The sequence below is a fragment of the Numenius arquata genome, unplaced genomic scaffold, assembly GCF_964106895.1.
Source record: "Numenius arquata unplaced genomic scaffold, bNumArq3.hap1.1 HAP1_SCAFFOLD_45, whole genome shotgun sequence".
Classification (NCBI taxonomy): domain Eukaryota; kingdom Metazoa; phylum Chordata; class Aves; order Charadriiformes; family Scolopacidae; genus Numenius; species Numenius arquata.
In genome coordinates, this window is record NW_027415589.1 from 58,127 (window position 1) to 80,214 (window position 22,088).

General features: G+C 48.6%; 2 protein-coding genes across 2 annotated transcripts; both read left to right on the top strand.

Moving 5' to 3' along the window:
• The first annotated feature begins 802 nt into the window (after positions 1-802).
• Positions 803-1,831, top strand: LOC141478846 (olfactory receptor 14J1-like). The gene has a single exon (XM_074167789.1). It carries the CDS (start codon positions 872-874, stop codon positions 1,829-1,831), a length of 960 nt encoding a protein of 319 aa, XP_074023890.1. The 5' UTR covers positions 803-871.
• An 18,273-nt stretch (positions 1,832-20,104) lies between these two features.
• Positions 20,105-21,040, top strand: LOC141478847 (olfactory receptor 14J1-like). The gene has a single exon (XM_074167790.1). It carries the CDS (start codon positions 20,105-20,107, stop codon positions 21,038-21,040), a length of 936 nt encoding a protein of 311 aa, XP_074023891.1.
• The last annotated feature ends 1,048 nt before the right edge of the window (positions 21,041-22,088 follow it).

The window sequence follows — 22,088 nt, forward strand, 5'->3', positions numbered from 1 at the left end:
AGCATCCCAATGACCTTAATCTTTCAGGCTCTCGTGACTGCAATGTGTTGGGTGAGTGTAAGCCGACGCTCACATCAGGATATTCCATCTATAGGACAGTTGACTTGAGTCAACTCAAGTCAACATCCCCTTGCAGTGCCCTGTTGGGTGCCACGCTGCCCTCCAGAAGGGCACAGCTCTCCCTTTACATCTCTGTGGTTTTTAGGAGCCCCACGGAATAGACCTGACAGTGGCAAGGCCATGTCAGTCCTGCTGGAGGGCTAAATGTAGGCAGCTGCAATGAGCCCTGTGTGTCGCTGGCTGGGAGGGGAGAGCTGAGATCCTCCTCAGGTCCTGCGAGATGGGGTGGGGGGTTGGGAACAATACTGATGGATAGACAGGCTGTCCCCACTCTGTACTGAGGGACAGCCCTTTGGCTCTTAGGACCCACAAGGTTTTACATAGTGTGCAGCAGAAATGCCAAGGGTTTCTGTCTTAAAGACACTCCTCAGGTGTGGTGGGGAAATTAGAACAGAACAAACAGAGAAATAAAGTGCCCTCAGCTCTGTTCTGCAGTCGGGTGAATTGGGAATGACAAGGCTGAAAAGCCCTTTGATGCCATGAATGGATTTAATCTGAGATCGCCCCAGTTCCTATTTAACTATTGCTGTAGGACAGGACTGGATCCTGCAGAGCTAACACCTCCCTGATGGATCATCAGCCAGCTCCAACCAGTGTGTGCAAAAAGGATGCGACAAATACATTCCCAAAAGGGGAGAGGCAGTTGGCTGGGTCTCAAAGAGTGATTGAAGAGGCTTTTTTGAGAGAAGTCTGCCCTAACTTCTCACTGTCTTTCCTTCCATGGACAGGTCTCTAAGCCTAGGGGAAGATAATGTCCAACAGCAGCTCCATCACCCAGTTCCTCCTCCTGGCATTCGCAGACACACGGGAGCTGCAGCTCTTGCACTTCGGGCTCTTCCTGGGCATCTACCTGGCTGCCCTCCTGGGAAACGCACTCATCATCACTGCCATAGCCTGTGACCACCGCCTCCACACCCCCATGTACTTCTTCCTCCTCAACCTCTCCGTTCTTGACCTGGGCTCCATCTCCACCACTGTCCCCAAAGCCATGGCCAATTCCCTGTTTGACACCAGGGCCATCTCCTACTGGGGATGTGCTGCACAGCTCTTCTTCTTTCTCTTCTTTATCACAGCAGAGTACTGTCTTCTCACTGTCATGGCCTACGATCGCTACGTTGCCATCTGCCAACCCCTGCACTACGGGACCCTCCTGGGCAGCAGAGCTTGTGTCCACATGGCAGCAGCTGCCTGGGGCAGTGGGTTTCTCAATGCTCTCCTGCACACGGCCAATACATTTTCCCTACCCCTCTGCCAGGGCAATGTCCTGGACCAGTTCTTCTGTGAAATCCCCCAGATCCTCAAGCTCTCCTGCTCACACTCCTACCTCAGGGAAGTTGGGCTTCTTGTGGTCAGTGCCTGTTTAGCATTTGGGTGTTTCGTTTCCGTTGTGGTGTCCTATGTGCAGATCTTCAGGGCCGTGCTGAGGATCCCCTCTGAGCAGGGACGGCACAAAGCCTTTTCCACGTGCCTCCCTCACCTGGCCGTGGTCTCCCTCTTTGTCAGCACTGCAGTGTTTTCCCACCTGAAGCCCCCCTCCATCTCCTCCACATTTCTAGACCTACTGGTGGCTGTTCTGTACTCAGTGTTTTCTCCGGCAGTGAACCCCCTCATCTACAGCATGAGGAACCAGGAGCTGAAGGAGGTCATTAGGAATCTGATTTCATGGATATTTTTCAAGAGGGAGACATTTACCACCTCTTTCCACAAATGACTCCCACACTATCTGATTCCATCTGGGTTTTTGTGTGTTTTGTTTGTTGGTTGGTGTTGAATTTTTAAACATTATCTTTATTGTCATTCATGGTTTTTATGTTTCTACACAAAGGTTTCATTTGTGTCACTGCACCTGAGACCATGTACCTGCTTGATGTCACCTGGTTCCCTTATAAAATTTAATTTAATAGTGGCTCCGAGCTGGCATCTTTCATAGCATCTCTGTAATAAAATGGGATCCCTTTCAGTGCAGTGCTTTCATACCAGGCTCCTTCTCCAAACAGGCCTGAGAACTGCACCCCTGAACTTCCTCTTCCTCCATCAGTTCAGGAATGAAAAGCTTAGTGTCTGTGACATTTTAGAGATGTAGAACTGGATTTTGGAGTCACCAGTCGGTGTTTGCTGACAGGTAAGATGGTGAGTGGAACTGAGGGATGTGCCCAGGCTTTTCACACAGGTTGTATTAAGGACATCCATCCTCTGGGAGGGGACTCTGGAGCGGTCTGGAGAGCATCCTGGTTCTCCTGGGTCAGCATGTTCCTGGTGTTGTGTTGAGATGGAAACAGTTGGCAGAGATGGGTTTTGGGGCCATGAGTAGTGGAAAAGGGCCTACCTCCTCCAGACACTCTCCACTTCCTCCCCACCTCTCTACAGCAGGAATTCCCACAGAGGGACACACACACGTGTCCAGGTGTGGCCACCACACAGCTCACTGGAGGGGTATGAAAATTTAAGATGCTGGGGGATGACCATGCTCCTCCTAATAAATCCCCCTTTGCAACTGGCCTTGCTCATGGTGAGCATGAACCACTGGCTCATATGGTGTCCCTCATAATGCCTAGGTCTTCTTCTCAGGGTCACTGCTCATCCTTTCAGGTCCTTTCAGGTCCTGATATACGAGGTTTATCTTCCCTCTGATGCAGGACTGGTGACTCCTCCTTGTAAAACTTTGGAGTTTGCTGCTGGCTGAATCCCAGAGTTTCCCAAAGTCCCTCTGGACTGAAGCTCCATTTGGTCCGTTCTTAATGTTTGCGTGCAGACAGCTCACAGTGGTTGTGGTGATCCATCAGCACAAGATAACAGCAAGAGCAGTTGCAGGGCACTACAGGAAATAAAGGACATTACTAGTTTTGTACTGACCAACATAGAAATCAGCACAACAACTGTGTCAGAAATATCTTTATGCCCTGTAGAGAGAGCACAAAGCAAGTAAAGGAGAACAACCAAAACAACATGGTGCCCAGCGACTATTTAACTAATACAATAAATGTATATAACAAATTCATTTTAGCACGCTCTGGTCAGATCTGTCGTTATCTCAACCCTTCGTGTGCAACATCGATTGCCGAAAAGGACTGTCGTGGTTTAGCCTCAGCCACTCTCTCGGGCCGCCCAGCACCCCCCTGGCCATGAGGGGAGAATCGGAAGAAAAAGGCAAAACTTGTACGATGAGACAAAGGCAGCTTGTAATAAGTAACTAAGGGTAATTTGCTGATCAAACAGGTTAAGCAAGAGGAACGAACCCATTGTAGCAGTCTTGAGAACTTCCTATTTAACCAGAAGATACACGTCCACAATGTTACCTGGCAACACCAAACATGGGAACACCCTGTTTGACAAGAAAGGCTTAACCACAATGTCATCAGAATGTGTTACCTTGAGCGAATGTTAAACCGTTAATGTCGTGCTAACGTGTGCCATTGTACCAATCAACCCTGAAAAGAATAGATTGTATAAGCTGATTCTGTGACGATATCTTATCGAAATTGCCCCAAGCAAGAAGCCCCTCGGAAGAAGCCGAAGAGGGGCGTACCGAAGATGTTGCAATCGACCTCTGTGAAGATAAAAGGAGTCGTTTAGCTTGCCTGAATTTGCGAGTCTTTGGTGGAGCTGCGACTCCCCGGCCGCCCAGCGCTGCTTTTGCTTTCCTACCTTAATAAATATTTAATAAATCTATTTCGGACTCGATTTGTCTTAAAATTCAACTATAACAAATTTGGTGCCGTGACTCGGATCCAGACAGCCAACTCAGAATTCAACTCTGGGAGGGCGCCCCCATCTTCGGATGGTCCTGGAGGAGATTCCGACTTAGCTCACCTGGATTTTCCGAACTGAGATAGGAAAGCAAAAAGAAAGAGAAAGGAAAACTGCAGTTCCCCGTAATTTTTGTGCACAAAGAGCCGGACGAAGACTCGGGAGTGAGTAAGTATATTGCGGTTCCGTTCGGTCGGGGATTGGGTACCTGGGGTGTGAGTGACTGAGACGTCCACTGGGCTTAGTAGCCCACCGGACGAAGTGAGTGTGGACCTCCTAATAGTGCAGTTCCCATTGTCCGCGAGGGCGTGGGCCACGAACGGAGGGAAGCGAGTGAAACTTGAGTGAGAGAAGGCACTCCCGGAAGATGGGACAGAAGAAAAGTAAGGCTTCTGGTTCCATACAGAAGATACGGGGTGGGGGTGGGCTCCCTGATATACCCCAAGATAGCCCATTAGGCCTAATGATTCGATATTGGGATAGTTCCCCTTCCCTAAAAGGGAAATCCAAGGAGAAATTGGTCTATTATTGTATGGAAATATGGGGAGGAAAACAGATAAGAAAAGATTTATATTGGCCAATTCATGGATCCTTAGAGGATTGGATATGCCAACAATTAAACATATACGTTAACAACAAACGACTGTTTAGTAAGGAGGAGAGTGAATATGCCTTTTTATGGATCCTGAGCACGGCTCAGGCCGCTAATTTGTTTCCATTAAAGGAAAAGAAAAATGATAAAAAGAAAAGGTGGGACATAGACGAACCTCCAGTGTCCCCCCCACCCTATGTCCCCCCTCCTCCGCCACCACAAGGTCCTGAGCAAGATCTCCCTCCAACAGCACCTACAGAACCTGAGGAAGAGACTCCTCCTTCTAATCGAAGAATAACTAGAAGTCAAATCAGAGAAAGAAGGGAGGAAAATTTATTGTATCCCTTAAGGGAGACTGCTATGGGGGGACCACAACCCGGAGTTGGATTTGTATCTGTACCCCTCAGCTCCGGGGATGTGAGGGAATTTAAGAAAGAAATGGGACACTTGTTAGAGGACCCATTAGGGGTAGCAGAACGTTTTGATCAATTCCTCGGGCCTAACATTTATACTTGGGATGAGATGGAGTCTATTTTAAAGATCTTGTTCACAAACGAAGAACGAGGAATGATCAGAATGGCAGGCATGAGACACTGGGATCAGAGGCATCAGCATGGTCCCGCCGGGGATGTAAAATGGCCCTTACAGAGGCCCAATTGGGACAATCAAGACCCCGCACATAGAAATAACATGGTTGATCTCCGTGATATGATAATTCAGGGGATTAGGGATTCTGTACCTAGAGGGCAAAATATCAATAAGGCCTTTAATGAACAACAGAAGAAAGATGAAACCCCCACCGAATGGCTGGAAAGATTGAGAAAGAGTTTACAGCTATATTCTGGGTTAGACCCCGATAGCCAAGTGGGTCAAGCCCTGCTGAAAACTCAATTTGTAGCTAAATCTTGGACAGATATAAGAAGAAAGTTAGAGAAAGTAGAAGACTGGCAGGAGAGGGGGTTAGATGAGTTACTACGAGAAGCTCAGAAGGTGTATGTGAGAAGGGAAGAAGAAAGTCAGAAGAAACAAGCCAGAATCCTGATGGCTGCTGTAAGGGAAGGGCAAAGTCAGGGAAAGAGAAGAGAAAGTCCCTGGAAGGGCCCAGTAGAACCGAGAAGAAGGAGATTTGGTTCGCAGGACATAGAATGTTTTTATTGTCGCAGGAAGGGACATCTGCAGAGAAATTGTCGGAAAAGAATGCAGGATGAGGAGATTTTTAAGGAAGATTAGGGGGGTCAGGGGCTCTATTTGCTGGGGACCCCTAAGGTTACCGAGCCCTTGATAAAATTGAAGTTGGGTCCTCAGCATGAAGTGTTCGAGTTCCTCGTGGACTCGGGTGCCGAAAGATCAACCATCCAAAAGTTACCATCTGGATGTGTTGAATCAAAGGATAAACTCCAAGTAATTGGTGCAAAAGGGGAACCTTTCAAGGTGCCCCTGATAAGGAATGTAGCAATAGAAGCCCCAAATAAAGATGGGGTGGGAACATTTTTATTGGTCCCAGAAGCTGAATATAACCTTTTGGGACGAGACCTGATGGTGGAATTAGGAATTAATTTGGAAGTAGACCAAGAGATGTTAAAAGTAAAGTTATGCTTATTAACCGCTGAAGATGAAGCCAAGATTAATCCAGAAACTTGGTATAGCCCTGGATCGGTGGGAAAATTAAATATCAAACCGATCACAGTCTCTATAAAAGACCCAGACCAGCCAATTAGGATAAAACAGTATCCCATCTCCAGAGAAGGGAGAGAAGGGTTGCAGCCAGTAATTGAGAGACTTTTGGTCCAAGGACTTTTAGAACCCTGTATGTCTCCTCACAACACCCCCATATTGCCCGTAAAGAAGCCGGATGGGTCTTATCGCTTAGTACAAGATCTGAGAGCCATAAACGAACGAACCATTACCCGGTTCCCTGTGGTGGCTAACCCACACACTATACTTAATCGGTTAAGTCCAGAATATAAATGGTATAGTGTTATAGATTTAAAAGATGCTTTTTGGGCCTGTCCCTTAGAAGAAGAATGTAGAGACTATTTTGCTTTCGAGTGGGAGGACCCCAGAACCCATAGAAAACAACAATTACGGTGGACTGTTTTGCCCCAGGGATTCACAGAATCCCCAAATTTGTTTGGACAAGCTCTGGAACAATTATTGGAATCCTACGAATTAAGTCAGGGATTAATCCTGATTCAATACGTAGACGATTTATTGATTGCAGGAAAAACTCAAGAAGAAGTCAGAAATGAGAGCATCAAATTATTAAACTTTTTGGGCCTCAAGGGGTTAAAGGTTTCTAAGTCCAAATTGCAGTTCACTGAAGAAGAGGTAAAATATTTGGGACATTGGCTCACAAAGGGACACAAGAAATTAGATCCCGAAAGAGTGAAAGGAATTTTATCCCTAACAGCGCCCACTAATAAAAGACAGATAAGACAGCTGTTGGGATTGTTAGGGTATTGTCGACAGTGGACAGAAAATTACAGCAGTAAAGTAAAATTCTTGTACGAAAAGCTAACTAAAAATGGGTTAGTAAAATGGACCCCTGAAGATGAGAAGCGCTGGGAGAACGTGAAAAGAAACCTGGTGGAAGCACCTGTCCTCAGTTTACCCGATATCCGTAAACCCTTTCAACTTTTTATCAATGTGGATAACGAGACAGCTTATGGGGTTCTGACCCAAGGGTGGGCAGGGCAGAGAAAGCCTGTAGGATATTATTCTAAAATACTAGATCCTGTAAGCCGCGGGTGGCCCACTTGTTTACAAGCAATAGTGGCCACTGCATTATTGGTAGAAGAAGTTGGAAAGGTCACCTTAGGAGGTGAACTAAAGGTATACACCCCCCATAACATTCGAGGAGTATTGCAACAACGAGCTGATAAGTGGCTTACAGACAGTCGATTACTAAAATATGAGGGAATTTTGATTAACTCCCCATGGTTAGAAATGGAAACCACCTCTGTTCAGAATCCTGCCCAATTTTTATATGGGGAACCTAGGGAAGATTTGACACATGACTGTCTCCAACTAATAAATTTGCAAACTAAGATAAGGGAGGATTTAGAGGAAGATGAATTAGGCGAAGGGGAGAAATTATTTGTGGATGGTTCCTCACGAGTGGTTGAAGGACAACGGAAATCGGGATATGCTATTGTGGACGGGTATACCTTTCAGATAAAAGAGTCAGGACCATTAAATAAAGCTTGGTCCGCACAAGCATGTGAGTTATATGCTATGATGAGAGCATTAAAACTTTTAGAAAATAAAATTGGAACCATTTATACAGATTCAAAGTATGCCTTTGGGGTGGTGCATACCTTTGGAAAAATTTGGGAAGAGAGGGGCTTAATTAACACCCAGGGAAAGGGATTAGTCCATGAAAAACTAATCCAAGAAGTTTTAAAGGCCTTAAGAGGTCCACTAAAGATAGCCATAGTCCATGTAAAAGGACATCAGAAGGGACTAACCCATACAGTAAGAGGAAACAATCTAGCCGACGCAGAGGCAAAACGGGCTGCCCTGTTAATGGTTCAGACCTTGGGAGAGGAACCTGAAAGGCTAAAAATAGAGAAGACTTTCACTCTCCAAGAATTGGATAAGCTAAAACAAATTGGAGCAAAAAGAGATGGTGATAAATGGCTGCTACCAGATGGTAGGGAAATTCTTCCAAAGGGATTAGCCAGAGGAATACTAAATAAATTACACCATAAAACCCATTGGGGAATTCAGGCTTTAGTGGATCAGTTTGAAACAAAATATGCCTGCATCGGAATATACGGATTAGCCAAGAGGATCTTAGAGGGATGTTTAACCTGTCACAAAGTGAATAAACGACAACTTAGGGAGAAGGTTCAAGGGGGTCGTGAACTGGCTAAAAGGCCCTTTGAGAAAATACAAGTGGATTTTACTGAATTACCGAAGGTTGGGAGATATCAGTATTTATTAGTCTTGGTTGATCACCTTACGCACTTTGTAGAAGCCTTCCCAGTGATAAGGGCTACTGCAAAGACAGTTATTAAAATCCTGTTGGAAGAAATTATTCCGAGGTATGGAACTATTGCGGTAATTGACTCAGACCGAGGCCCACATTTTACATCCAAAATAATTAAAGAAACAACTGAATTGTTCGGTACAAAATGGGAATACCATACTCCCTGGCACCCACAAAGTTCCGGGAAAGTAGAAAGAATGAATGGGGAAATAAAGAAACACCTAACCAAACTTATGGTGGAGACAAAAATGAGTTGGACTAAATGTCTACCGCTGGCCTTGCTTTACATTAGAACTCAACCTAGGACAGATACTGGTATATCCCCCTTTGAAATGTTGTATGGGATGCCTTATGACTTTGGATTATTAGTAGAGCACCCAAAGGTCGAGGATAAAATTTTAACAGAATATATTTTAGAACTTACAAGAAGGAGACAGGAACTAAGAAAGAAGGGTTTGGTAGTACAAAGACCTCCCTTGGACATTTCCATACACCAAATCCAGCCTGGAGACCAGGTATTAATCAAAACCTGGAAAGAAACCTCCCTAACACCCCGTTGGGAAGGACCCTTTGTTGTTTTACTTACCACAGATACGGCTGTACGGACAGCAGAAAAAGGATGGACTCATGCCAGCAGAATTAAGGGACCTATCTTCCCAGAAAGGTGGACCGTAACGTCAGAACCAGGAGACCTCCGAATGAAGATAAGGAAAAACGAGACCGGTAAATGAACCACTCCAGAAGGGAAGCAAGAAATAGTTTACATCAATGGTTCCAAATACCACCTGGAAATACCCTACGAAAAGTATATTTTGCACCTTGGAGTGAGGAGAGAATACCTGACCAAACGGGGGGGGCTGGATTATACAAACTGACAGGAACTCCTCAGGTTTTTCCTTTTTGCTGTGAAACAGAGACAGAAATACCTGAATCGCCCAGTATAGGAGATCTCCGTAGAATACCCTGCGTGAAACACCCCACTTCCGGACATTTATGTTGGGTTGTTTGCCGATGTTTAAATTGCGATAAAGAATGGTCCTGTGTTTCATTTAAGAGACAACCTTATTGTATGAAATGTCGCAATAATTTGACACATACCAGGGAACAACGGGCTCAAGCAGAGATTCGTAAATTATTTTGTGGGTGGGAATTGTCAATACCCGAGCTTTGGGAAATATATGAAACAGACTGGTATAGAGTTTTAAGACAGTGTGTTATAAGATTTGCCTGGAAACGGGCACAACAACCAAACAGGTGGAAATATATTTGAGAGGTAACTAACTCTTTAGACCTTGGAAATTATTGACAGGATAACAGCAAAATCCCCCTGAAGACTACCTGCTGCTGCCGAGAAGATATTAATATCCCGTTGCTCTCCGCAAAAGAGTAGACGAGGAAGGCAGAGAGGTACTGAACAGTGGGGGAAATGAAAGCTGGTATCCTATTAATGGTATTAATTACCACGACTTTAGAAAATGAACATCAACCCTTCAATTGGACCTTAGGTCGATGGGAAGATTCAATAGAAGTTCGGTATAATGCGACAGCCGGACCCCCAGAATTCCAAGTTAAATTGGAAGAATTAGTCTTTTATGAACTAGACCCACCCGGTCGACAAGAAAGAGCAATAAAACCTTTTTATCTCTGCCCCAGTTCGAATCCAGGGAAAAGCTATTGCAATTTCCCTAATCACTATTACTGTGCATATTGGGGATGTGAAACCATAGCTTCAAACTGGGATGTAGCCAGTAAAGATAGATTTTTAAATATAATATGGGGGCCCAGAGGATGCAACCCGCCAGCTTCTAGCTGGGATGGACACATAGAGGGCTCCCATCTTGGCAACTGTAAGCATGTTATATTAGAAATCCTGCAGCCTAATGACCATGGATGGTTATTTGGACGAACCTGGGGAATGCGATATTGGGAATCTGGAACTGATAGAGGAGGACTAATATTCATTCAAAAACGGGAAGTTAAAATACCACAAGCAGTAGGGCCCAATCGAGTCATCACAAAGCCAAAGGGAGGAAACTCCACAGCCTCAGTCACCCCAGGGACATACCTAACCTCTACAAATAAAGTGGAGAAAATACCCAAAGATGATGAACCCCTATGGGCTGTAATGAAGGCAGCCTATCAAGCTCTAAATGCAACAAATCCAAATTTTACCACTTCCTGTTGGTTATGTTATGATGTAAAACCCCCTTTTTATGAAGGGATAGCTGTGCCATCTCCCTTTAATACCTCTGCCGAGGAGAATCCCCCCAGATGTAATTGGAAAGAACGGAAAGCAGGGATTACTCTCCAACAGGTCAGAGGGAGCGGTTGGTGTATAGGAAAGGTGACGAATGGGGAAAGAGCTCTATGTACTAACCAAACTCAAAACTTTACATCTGATATTAAATGGATTCTGCCTAGTCCTGGGGCATGGTGGGTTTGTTCCATAACCGGATTAACACCTTGTTTGTCCACTGCTGTTCTCAAGAAAAATGCCTCAGAATTTTGTGTACAAGTTACTGTGGTATCTAGAATCCTCTTACATGGGGAAGAAACTATGTATTTACATTGGAGCAATTCAGGACATAAAATCAACAAAAGAGAGCCAATATCTGCAATTACTATAGCTACTCTACTTGGTTTAGGGGTCGCCGGGACCGCCACTGGCATAACCTCCTTGGTACAACAACAACAGAGTCTAACATCTCTAAGAGCTGCAGTAGACGAAGATTTGGCCCGAATAGAAAAATCTGTTTCCTATTTAGAGAAATCATTGACCTCATTGTCAGAAGTAGTTTTACAGAATCGAAGAGGATTGGACCTTTTGTTCATGCAAAACGGAGGATTATGCGCTGCCCTAGGTGAAGAATGTTGCTTTTATGCTGACCATACAGGGGCAGTAAGAGATTCATTAGCTAAGCTGAGAGAAGGATTAGAGAAAAGAAAACGGGAACGAGAGGCTCAGTCCTCCTGGTATGAATCTTGGGTTAATCCGTCACCATGGCTGACTACCTTAATTTCTACTTTGGCGGGACCCCTCATAATGTTACTATTGGCTCTGACTTTTGGACCCTGTGTCATTAATAAACTTGTAACCTTTTTTAAAGGCAGGTTAGAAAAAGTGCAGCTAATGCTGATGAAGCAATCGGAACTGGAAATGAAAATTATACCAAACGAAAATCCTGAATTAGATGCCGCTTGTGAGGTATTGTCTAGGTTTGATCAGCAAATCACTTATAAATAAAAAAAAGGGGGGATTGTAATAAGTAACTAACGGTAATTTGCTGATCAAACAGGTTAAGCAAGAGGAACGAACCCATTGTAGCAGTCTTGAGAACTTCCTATTTAACCAGAAGATACACGTCCACAATGTTACCTGGCAACACCAAACATGGGAACACCCTGTTTGACAAGAAAGGCTTAACCACAATGTCATCAGAATGTGTTACCTTGAGCGAATGTTAAACCGTTAATGTCGTGCTAACGTGTGCCATTGTACCAATCAACCCTGAAAAGAATAGATTGTATAAGCTGATTCTGTGACGATATCTTATCGAAATTGCCCCAAGCAAGAAGCCCCTCGGAAGAAGCCGAAGAGGGGCGTACCGAAGATGTTGCAATCGACCTCTGTGAAGATAAAAGGAGTCGTTTAGCTTGCCTGAATTTGCGAGTCTTTGGTGGAGCTGCGACTCCCCGGCCGCCCAGCGCTGCTTTTGCTTTCCTACCTTAATAAATATTTAATAAATCTATTTCGGACTCGATTTGTCTTAAAATTCAACTATAACAACACAGTTACCAGGAAGACTGAGCCTGAGTCAAATCCATGGTAGAAGATACAAGGACAAGAGGCAATGGGCTGAGAAAAGGGATGGTCAAGCCAAACAAGGAGGAACTTTTTCCAGCATGAGGATAGTCAAGCACTGGAAGCTGTTTCCCAGAGAGCGTGCAACAGCTCTGTCCTGGAAAGGGATCCAGACATCTTTGAACAAAGCCCTGACCCTTCAGGTCTGACCCTGTTTTCAATGGGAGGTTGGTCAAGACACCCTCCAATTCCCTTTGAGCCTGAATGATGCTGTCCTCCTCCTGTCCTTCCATCTGCAGGCTGAGATATTTCCCCTCTTGGAGCAGACATTCTGAAAAACCACTCCAAATCTGGAAAGACTCTTCAATGCTCCAAGGACAGTTGGGTTGGGAAAAAAAACCAAACCAAAACAAAAAACTATGCTGGATTAGTTTTTCACAGAGACAGTTTTAAAGGGTCAAAGTAGATTCAATGCATGAATTCTGACAGTCAAGTTACAAAGAGAGAGAAAAAAAGTTAACAAAATCGTTGTCAGTAAAGAAAAACTCCCCCAGCCTGTGGGATGTCCTCATTAGTTGGCCCTCTAGGAACTGGGATCCTTGGGCTTCTTGGTCTTAAGTGGGAGCTCAAATCCTGAACTGGAAGGACAACATTGGCTGCAGGTACACACCGTTTTCTTGACACAACTGTGAGCACGGACCCAGTTGATGGAGTTTCTCACACAGGTCACGGAGGAGGGCAGGATGTCGGGGAGAGGGGCTCACGCTTCAGTTTCCCAAATCCCATGAGTTTTCCCAAACCATCCTTCTCTGTCATTGTTGAGACGGACAAATGACACGGACAGCACTCTTCTGAAGTTCAAGCAGTAACAGACTAACTTTTATTGCCACACGTACTTTCTCATATACTCTTTCTTAACACGTGTTCTTTTACTACTGATTACATATTGTCATAACAATATGTCATTGGTTAACTTTTGCAAACATCAAAGCTACTCCTTATCTTGTCAGTCTCCAGCTGGTTCCTTGAAGTTGTTTACTTCTCAGGATGTTTTCTACTCCCTTCTTTCTCAAGGATATACTTCAATATCTGCAAGGTCAATTCCTGACTCCATACCCTCAATCAAGGGGTCCACACCCCCCGTAGTCTCCCACACTTCTCTTGACCTCTGGCATCCTATTTCTTGAGATGCAAAGCTGGCGGGTCTTCTGTTGATAAAGCATCAGTGATCCTTCCAGTGATTCTGTGATTTCCTTTAGAGTGGCAAAAAATAATAATAATGATGAAAAGAAATGTTAAAGTAACAGTCTACTTCCACAATAGCAAATCTGGACAATGGCAATTAAATTAGTATTTGCCATATAAGGTATGATATCCCATCCTGAAGTACATATTGAAAGTGGTTCAGATGAAGGGTGGTCTTGCAAAAGTCACCCCTTGTGTCCCCGTGTGGCACAGACGCTGCTGGTTTCCCTCTCCAGAGAGTGGCAGAGGCCGGATCACCTTCTCAGAAGAGGCTCCTTGCCAGGGAGCCACGGCCATGGGGGGACCTCACCTGGTTCTTACTGGCACTTCACTCAACTGCTATTTGGATACATTTGGTGCTTTTCTGGGATGACTATTCCCGCACAGAGGATCATAAAAAGACGACTGTTTCTTAAGAGATGGTGAAAAAGGCCCTGTTTGGCCAAGAAAGCCCACCATGTGCTCTGGAGGGAGCGAGGAAGATTATAAAAAGCACTCAGAAAGTCCAAAATGCTCTTCCAAAGGGCGAGTGGCCCTGAGCAGTGGTGATTGGCCACGTGTAAGTCTGTTAGAGAGGGTCAAGCAATGTCAGCGAGAAGCAAGGGGACGGCTGATGGCTTTAGCCAATCCTTACAGCCGTGTCTGAAGCCAGCCGTGGGAAGCAGTGGATGTTTGTGGGCAGAGGCTGAGGAAGAGGCTTCTCCTGAGACAATGGCAGGAAGGAAGACCCTTCCTCTGCAAACCAGGGGTGATACAGACATTCATCTCTTGTGTGCCTGCCTCAGCCTGGCGGATGGGGAATGCCCACTGCTGGGGGTGGCTGTTCTTAGGAATGCCCCATGGGCTGACAACTTGCTCCTTTCCCCTCCTTCACTGCCCACACTTGGATGGACTTCAGGAAACATCCATGAGCCTGGAGGATGCACAAACCTCCTGGGCTGAGGTCTCAGCACTGCAGGGGCAGGGGAAGGGTTTGTGAGACACATGGGCGTGCAGGGAGAGAGCAGTGGGGGGGGGAGCAGTGAGTGTGCTAAAGGCAGGAAGAAGAAATGGAATATTGGGGGTTGGCTGTTCAGTGCTGGGATGTGGAGCTACAGAGAGGATTCTGGCATGGATTCTCCAGGATTCTGGAGCTTGGAAATCTTGGGGATAAATGAGCAGTAGCAAGGCTTTGGAGGAAACCAGGTGAGATGTGGGGAACTCACTGGCATTGGCAAATCCTCAGACACCCACAGTGTTTTGGTGTTGGAAACAAGGAAGCAGGCACAGGCACAGGACAGTGTAGCTGTGGTGGGGATGGCCAAGGGCCTTGGTGGGGCGTTGACACCCCAACAGATCTGAGGCCCTTGTTCTCTTGCCTGTGGCTTCTGTCTCTTCCACTGAGACCCAGGAGAGAACACAAGGTCCTTCCAGCTCCAGTGCCTCGTTGCCTCCTCAGCCACCCCCCATAAATCCTGGGAGGTGCCCTACTGCTGACCTGCACCTGGCAACACACACTCCCAATCACATTGCCCCCAGGAAGAGCCCCGAACATGCCAAGAGGGAAAGGAGCCCCATCTGTAGGGGATGTGGGTAAGGACGTGGCCTTCCTGCTTGGAAGAGCACATCAAGGGCTTCCACAGTGATCTCTACTTTTAAATTTTCCATTGTACCAAGTGTCTCCAACTTCCTGCTTCACCAGCCCCCAGGGACAGGACCCTTGTCTGCTCATTCCCTCCATGGTTTCTTCAGTGATGGACTTCAGCAGGGCCTGCAAACACTCTCAGAAACCTGGAGGTTTGCTGCTGGCTCTTAGTCCTCTAGAGACTTGGTCAGCCTTTAGAGATCTGCAGTTCAGGAACTCGGCACCAGAGGGTTCATTAACATGCAAAACGCCCTGAGGAGCCAAGCCAGGCCATAATTTTCCTTTCGTCTTCAATTCTTCTGTGGTTAATTAGAGAGCTTTCGGGAGTGGAGACAAAGCGAAAAGATGTCAAGGCGAAGAGGCCAAGTGCATGAAATGCTTGATTTCAACTTGCCAATTCTGCATTAACGCCAAGGAATTTGGGTTACAGGAATGTCTCCAAGTAGAGTCTGCACCATCCAGACCCATGTGGATGGGCTGGCAGAGCCACCCCCAGCAGGGGGATCCCCATCGCCCACGCTGAGGCAGTCAGGATGCAAATATCTGCAGTGCCCACTTGTCACAGGCCTCCAGGCAGAGGGTGACTCATTCCCATGACCCTCGAAGCCTGGATCAGTTCATTGTGCTTTTGCTGTCCTTCCCTTCATCTGTCAAGCCCATGGGAGCTTTGGCTTTGACATCGTCCCTACGTCCTGGGACAAGGTTTCTCAATTCCTCCTCTGCAGCTTCCCTGCTTCCACCTCCTTTGTGCTGCCTCTTTGTCCTGGAGCTCAGTCAGTTCCAACAAGCAGCCTCCTGAGACGGTTGCTTCTTTTCAAGGGGAGTTGGAGAGATCATTTTTGTGCCTGGAGGAGGCTGTCCTGTAAGGCCTATCAGATTTTCCATCATCCTTCAGCCTTCAGAGCTGCTTCCCATGGCACCACTCGCATCAGTCTCCCAAGTACATCAAAGTCTTCTTCTCTGGAGTCCACCCGTTTTTGCTCTGCTGCTGGCCTTCCTCACTCCTCTTCGGCACCTGGGACCCCACTATTTCCTGGTGACAGCAGCCAAGGCTGACACTGATTTTCACCTCCCTGACCACTCTCTATTTATATTTGTTTTTTGCCAGGACCAGGTCCAGGTGAGCATCACCCTTGTTTGCCCACCTGGCAGCTGTGTTAAGAAGTTGTCCCAAGGTCCTCCAGGCTGCTGGCACCCTGTGTCTTTGCCTGGCCAGTGAATGCCAGGGCAACTACTCTTCCCCATAGGAACCTGCTCATTGACTTGGAGACTTCTTCAGGTTGCTGTTAGAAGACTTATTCTGCCTACTGTGCCCGATCAAGTGGAGTATAATGGCCAAGACAGTTTCACCCTTACTGGCTTCTCCTCTCATCCTCACTCACACAAGCTCACTCAACCCTTGAGTAGCTGCCCTGAATTCTGTTAGGCAATGAGGGGCTGAACTTGGGACAAATGCCATTGTAGTCACTGGAGATTGAGTAAATTCGGCTGATGGAAAAGAGAGAGACCTTGCTCTCCCTACAGGACATGACTGCAGTCCATTCATATGAACACCTCTGTGAACTGCCATGAACATCAGGAGTAGGAAAGGTTCCTTTTATTTGGACATCAGCTGTCATTTCACTTGGCTAAAGGATTTCCCACCAGGCTCATGTACGATCCCCGAGATGTTTCCCCATCTCTATCACCATCCCCATTAGAGCTTGCAGTTTCCTGCGTGTACCTTGCACCACCTCTGGCAACTGGAATGTTCCCAGGCATTTGCATCTGAACATTTCACTCCCGCCCTCCATCTCCATTACTTAGCGTGGGAGTGGAGAAAAGAGGCTCCCATGCAGGTGCCTATTTTGTGCACAGCTCAACACCTGAGGAAAGAGGAATCCCATCTCCTGTGGGCTTCTAGCAGGCATGGGCGGGAGCTGAGTCTCCGTCAAATGCTAGGAATAGAAATGCAGGATGAGATGCCTCGATTCCCTCAGCTGAATCCCTTCCCTCAGCAGGGGTAAAGGAGATGCCTGTCTGTCCCCGTCTGGCTGTCCTGTCTAATGATGGGCCAAGGAAAGTTGATATTTAGAGGTAACTCTCCCTCTCAGCAGGGAAATGACACTTCTGGAAAGGAGTGTCTCGATCCAGCTGAGAGAGAGAACATCAGGGATTGCATCAGCAGGTTCCCCGGCAGCCCCAGGGACACCTCAAGGGATTTTAGAGGGGGGCAGAAAAGGTACTGCCTTGGGCTGTTGCTCTGCTGCTGAGCTGGGCCGGGCTCCTGGGATGGAGGGAGCTCCTGGCCGTGGGGCAGCGCGGCAGAGAGACAGCTCTGCCCAGGAGCAGCTCCTCTGCCAAGCGCAGCAGGGCTGAGGGCACTGCCTGCAGGCACCGAGGGGAGAGGAGGGAAGCAAGACAGAGGCTAAAGGCAGCCTGGGGTGGGAGGACAGATGAGAGCTCGCCTGGAGAGAAATCTTCACAGCCCTTGACAGGGTAAGTCTCTGGCTGCAGGGCAATGCAGCTGCGGTTCCTGGAAAGACCTCCTAAAGCTGGCACATCCCACAGCCCATGGGATCTGTCAGGAGGACTCTCAGTTTCCCCCGCGTAGAAAAAGGACGTGCTTTGGAGCACGGCTTCCCTGCTGCACCCTCAGCCGGCCAGGGCATGTCGGCTGCCTTCCCCTGGGGGAGGCTGCAGAGTGTGAAGCCGGGTGTGCAGCCAGGAGTACTCAGGGCTGTCCTTCAGAGCAGGGTCTCTGCACCGCAGGGGGCTGTGTGCCAGCGCAGGGACTTTGTCTCTTGCCAGGGTCAACACTCAGTCTGCCCAGGTTGTTCCCACAGCGGTGTGGGGAGAAGCTCTGGGGAGAAGCAGGAGAGGGTCCTTCTGCTGTCAAGACGGTGTTGAGTTGGTCAGGGCTGCTCACAGCTCCAGATCACCCCTACACGCTTCCAAGGGAACTATTTCCTCAGGTTGTGTTTCCAGTTTCTTATCCGGGGGGTGCGGGGAGAGAGGTGGAAAAAGGGATGAATGTGTAAGGATCTCTCGAGTTTTCAGAAGTCACTGTGATTCCTGAGCTGCAACTTTGAGGCATCAGTTGGTCTAAAAGAAGCCTCCTAAGGGGCCTTCAGCCGCTCCTCTGCCCATGGAGAGCACCAGCATCACCTCTGCTGGACCATCAGGGTTGCTCTGACCTGCCCTTTTGCACCTGCGAACAGGAACATGAACCCAGCCCCTGCCCTGCAAACAGGCAGGTGTCTGTAGGGCCAAGGTGAGTGCACAGAGGTTGGGATGGGCTCTGTGAGTGCTGACAGGGAAAAGACACGGCACAGGGAGACACTTCCCAGGAGGAAAATCTCCTGGCAGCAGGGATATGACATGGGAACGAGAGGAAACTTAAACCAGAAATGTTGTGGGAGGGAGAATTCCGCAAACGCCGTACGATCCCCTCCAATGCAGACCCCTTCCCCTGAGCAAGCCCCCCCGTGCCTCCTCTCCCACCAAAGCCTCTGCCCTCAGGGCTGTGGGGTCCAAGGCATGAACCACCTCCTCTGCAGCCGGAGCTCCAGCAGAGCCGTGGTGCAGCTCTCCAGCCACGTGCCCCGTTCTCCCTGCGGAGCAGCGGGGCTGAGAGCGACTGCCCGGCAGCGTCGGTGTCTGGGAGGTGACAGGCACGGCTGGGTACGGGTGATGCTGTCCCGAGCGCCCGGCTGCCTCTGCCCTGGCCTCCTTCAGCCAGACCCTCGCTGCAGTTTCCCTTGTTTCTCCACTTGTCTGTGTTATTGCTGCTCTTTTCTTGTTCTCACTCTCAGGCTCTCTGGGGATGGGAGTTTCAGCTGCAGAGTCACACATTATCTTGTGCGTCCTCCCATGCAGGTGTGTCCATGGGAACAAGGGTCCCAGCTTTCCTCTCGCCTGTGCGGCTGTGGACAATGCAGCCTGTGGGGCTGGGGAATCAGCTGGTTTTCCCTTGGTGAGATAACATCGTGAAAAAACTGATGTATCTCCTTGAGGTGTCCTTCCAAGCTGTGAGCTGCCCTCCAGGATGCAAATCTGTCCCATAGCATCTTTGTGTTACCTGAAAGCCCCATGGAGAAGCGCAGAGACGCTATGACCAAGGAAATGCTGTTGGGTTGGTGAAATGAGCCCTGTGTGTCCTGGGCTGGAAGTGGTTGCTGAGACGCTGAGAAAGGGTGAGACATTTAGTTGTCTGCAGTGGATCCCTCTGCTCTCAGCAGGTTCTGCTGACGTTTCAGGGAAACATTGAGGGCGTGTGATCGCCCTCCATCTCAGAAAGGCGCAAGCCCAGTGTGTCAGGGGCTGAGGGACAGCCCAGCTCCCCTCGCTCTGTACTAAGCCACAGGCAATCCTCTTGCCTTGCAGGATTCACTCTGCTCTCCCTGAGTGCAGCAGGAATACTGAGGGTTTCTGACATCCCACAATGGGACGGAGGGAATTTTTTTTTCAAAAAAGCTCTCAGTTGGCCTCTGCCTCCCTCACTCCTTCGAAGAGGCAGTGCAGGTACTGGCACACCCTTGTGCATTGGGCATGGTTTTATCTGACAAAGTCAAACACCAGGACTGGCCCCTGCTTCCAGCGTTCCTGTGAACTCTCTGCTGCAGAGCAGGGCTGACTCCTCGGCACCAGTGGGCAGAGGCCCAGCTCCTCATGGCACGTTCAACCAGCACGGTAGCAGAGCTTCAGCCATGGAGCTGAGGGAAGGTCTCCTAGAAAAGGAATACAGGGGGTAAGGTGTGTAGCAGGGAAGGGTCTGTAGGAAAAGGCTTTGGTTTTGCTGCTAAAAGTCTCCATTAACTTGTCAATAACTTTTCCTCCTTGCAGGGGTCTCCATGCCCAGAGGCAGCAAATGTCCAAAAGCAGCTCCATCACACAGCTCCATGGGGTTCCATGAGAACTGGAGTACGTTTTGCTCTGAGACGTCCACCGTAACTTGTCACTGCCTTTTTTCCTTGGACAGGTTCCAATGTGCAGAGGAAGCAAATGTCCAACAGCAGCTCCATCACCCAGTTCCTCCTCCTGGCATTCGCAGACACACGGGAGCTGCAGCTCTTGCACTTCGGGCTCTTCCTGGGCATCTACCTGGCTGCCCTCCTGGGAAACGCGCTCATCATCACCGCCATCGCCTGTGACCACCGCCTCCACACCCCCATGTACTTCTTCCTCCTCAACCTCTCCGTTCTTGACCTGGGATCCATCTCCACCACTGTCCCCAAAGCCATGGCCAATTCCCTGTTTGACACCGTGGCCATCTCCTACTGGGGATGTGCTGCACAGCTATTTCTGTTTTTCTTCTTCATTGGTGCAGAGTACTCCCTTCTCACTGTCATGTCCTACGATCGCTACGTTGCCATCTGCCAACCCCTGCACTACGGGACCCTCCTGGGCAGCAGAGCTTGTGTCCACATGGCAGCAGCTGCCTGGGGCAGTGGGTTTCTCAATGCTCTCCTGCACACGGCCAATACATTTTCCCTACCCCTCTGCCAGGGCAATGTCCTGGACCAGTTCTTCTGTGAAATCCCCCAGATCCTCAAGCTCTCCTGCTCACACTCCTACCTCAGGGAAGTTGGGCTTGTTGTTGTCAGTGCCTGTTTAGCATTTGGGTGTTTTGTGTTCATTGTGGTGTCCTATGTGCAGATCTTCAGGGCCGTGCTGAGGATCCCCTCTGAGCAGGGACGGCACAAAGCCTTTTCCACGTGCCTCCCTCACCTGGCCGTGGTCTCCCTGTTTCTCACCACTGGCATGTTTGCCCACCTGAAGCCCCCCTCCATCTCCTCCTCACCCCTGGATCTGGTGGTGTCATTTCTGTACTCGGTGGTACCTCCAGCTGTGAACCCTCTCATCTACAGCATGAGGAACCAGGAGCTGAAAGACACATCGAAGAAGCTGATTCTGTCACTGATCTCTCAGCAGCATTAACCTGCCCGTGTCTCTTCAGAAGTGATTTCAGATTCATCTGGGGAACTTCCTGGGCTTTGGGCCTTTTCTCTGTGATAACCATGTGTGTCCAGGAACGTTCCATTTCCCCAGAGGCATGAACCCAGCTCTTCTGACCCTGAGGCCCGTTCACGTGTGCCTGGCAGAGGGGTACAGCTGACCTCCCATCTCATGTCTCTTTAATAAAATGGGATTTCTTCAGTGCCGGTGTCTGGAGGTTTGGCTCTTCTTCCAAAGCTGAGCTCAGGCTCAGGAAGTTGTCCTCACAAGGCCACGCTGCTTTGTTTGGGTTCTCCATGGGATGAGGGAAGAGTGTTAGGCAATGGGACAATGTGGGGCAATGTATTAGGGAACGGGCCCAGGCTGAGCCTTCACCCGTGGGTGCCCAGTTCCCCCAGAAACGGTGAATGATCCACAGGGATCTGCCTGGGACTGTCCCTCCATGGCTTTCAGTCATCACAGCCAACTCGCTCTGCGGAGCAGAAACAACAGTGCAGGACCCTGTGGAGATTGTGGGGAGGGGGCAGGAGTGGCAAATGAGGCCAGATCAGACAAAGTTCCCTGGTGAAATGTTCTCTGGGGACAGGGACACCCTTGGAGAAGAGCAAAGGAGCATCTCTGTGCATCCAAGGTGGAAAAAAAAAGACGACAAAGAGAAATCAATCTCTGCATGCACCAGCTCAGGGCAGGCTTCTCTAGGGATGGAGCAGTCTGAGGAGCTCCGGGGCCTGGAGTCTTCTCCTGGAAGAGGGGCTGACACAGAGGGGCTTGCTGTCAGCGGTCAGGATGTCTTGGAGACAGGCGCAGGGGACACGGGGAGACACTGGTCTCTGCCATCTCGTGCCATGTCCGGCCCTCAGCCCTGGGGCCAATGTGGGGCTGAGACATCTCTCTGCCCCCCAGGAGCTACTGTGACCATCAGAGGGGCTGAGGCTGTGGGGTTGAGTCTGCAGAGCTTTGCAGAACCCATCAATGGGCACTGCCACGGGGTCAGCCCAGAATGGGCTGCTTTTCTGGGCTGGACAGGGGA

Excerpts from the sequence above, each read along its gene's own strand:
- LOC141478846 (XM_074167789.1), top strand. The coding sequence starts at position 872 with ATGTCCAACAGCAGCTCCATCACCCAGTTCCTCCTCCTGGCATTCGCA.
- LOC141478847 (XM_074167790.1), top strand. The coding sequence starts at position 20,105 with ATGTCCAACAGCAGCTCCATCACCCAGTTCCTCCTCCTGGCATTCGCA.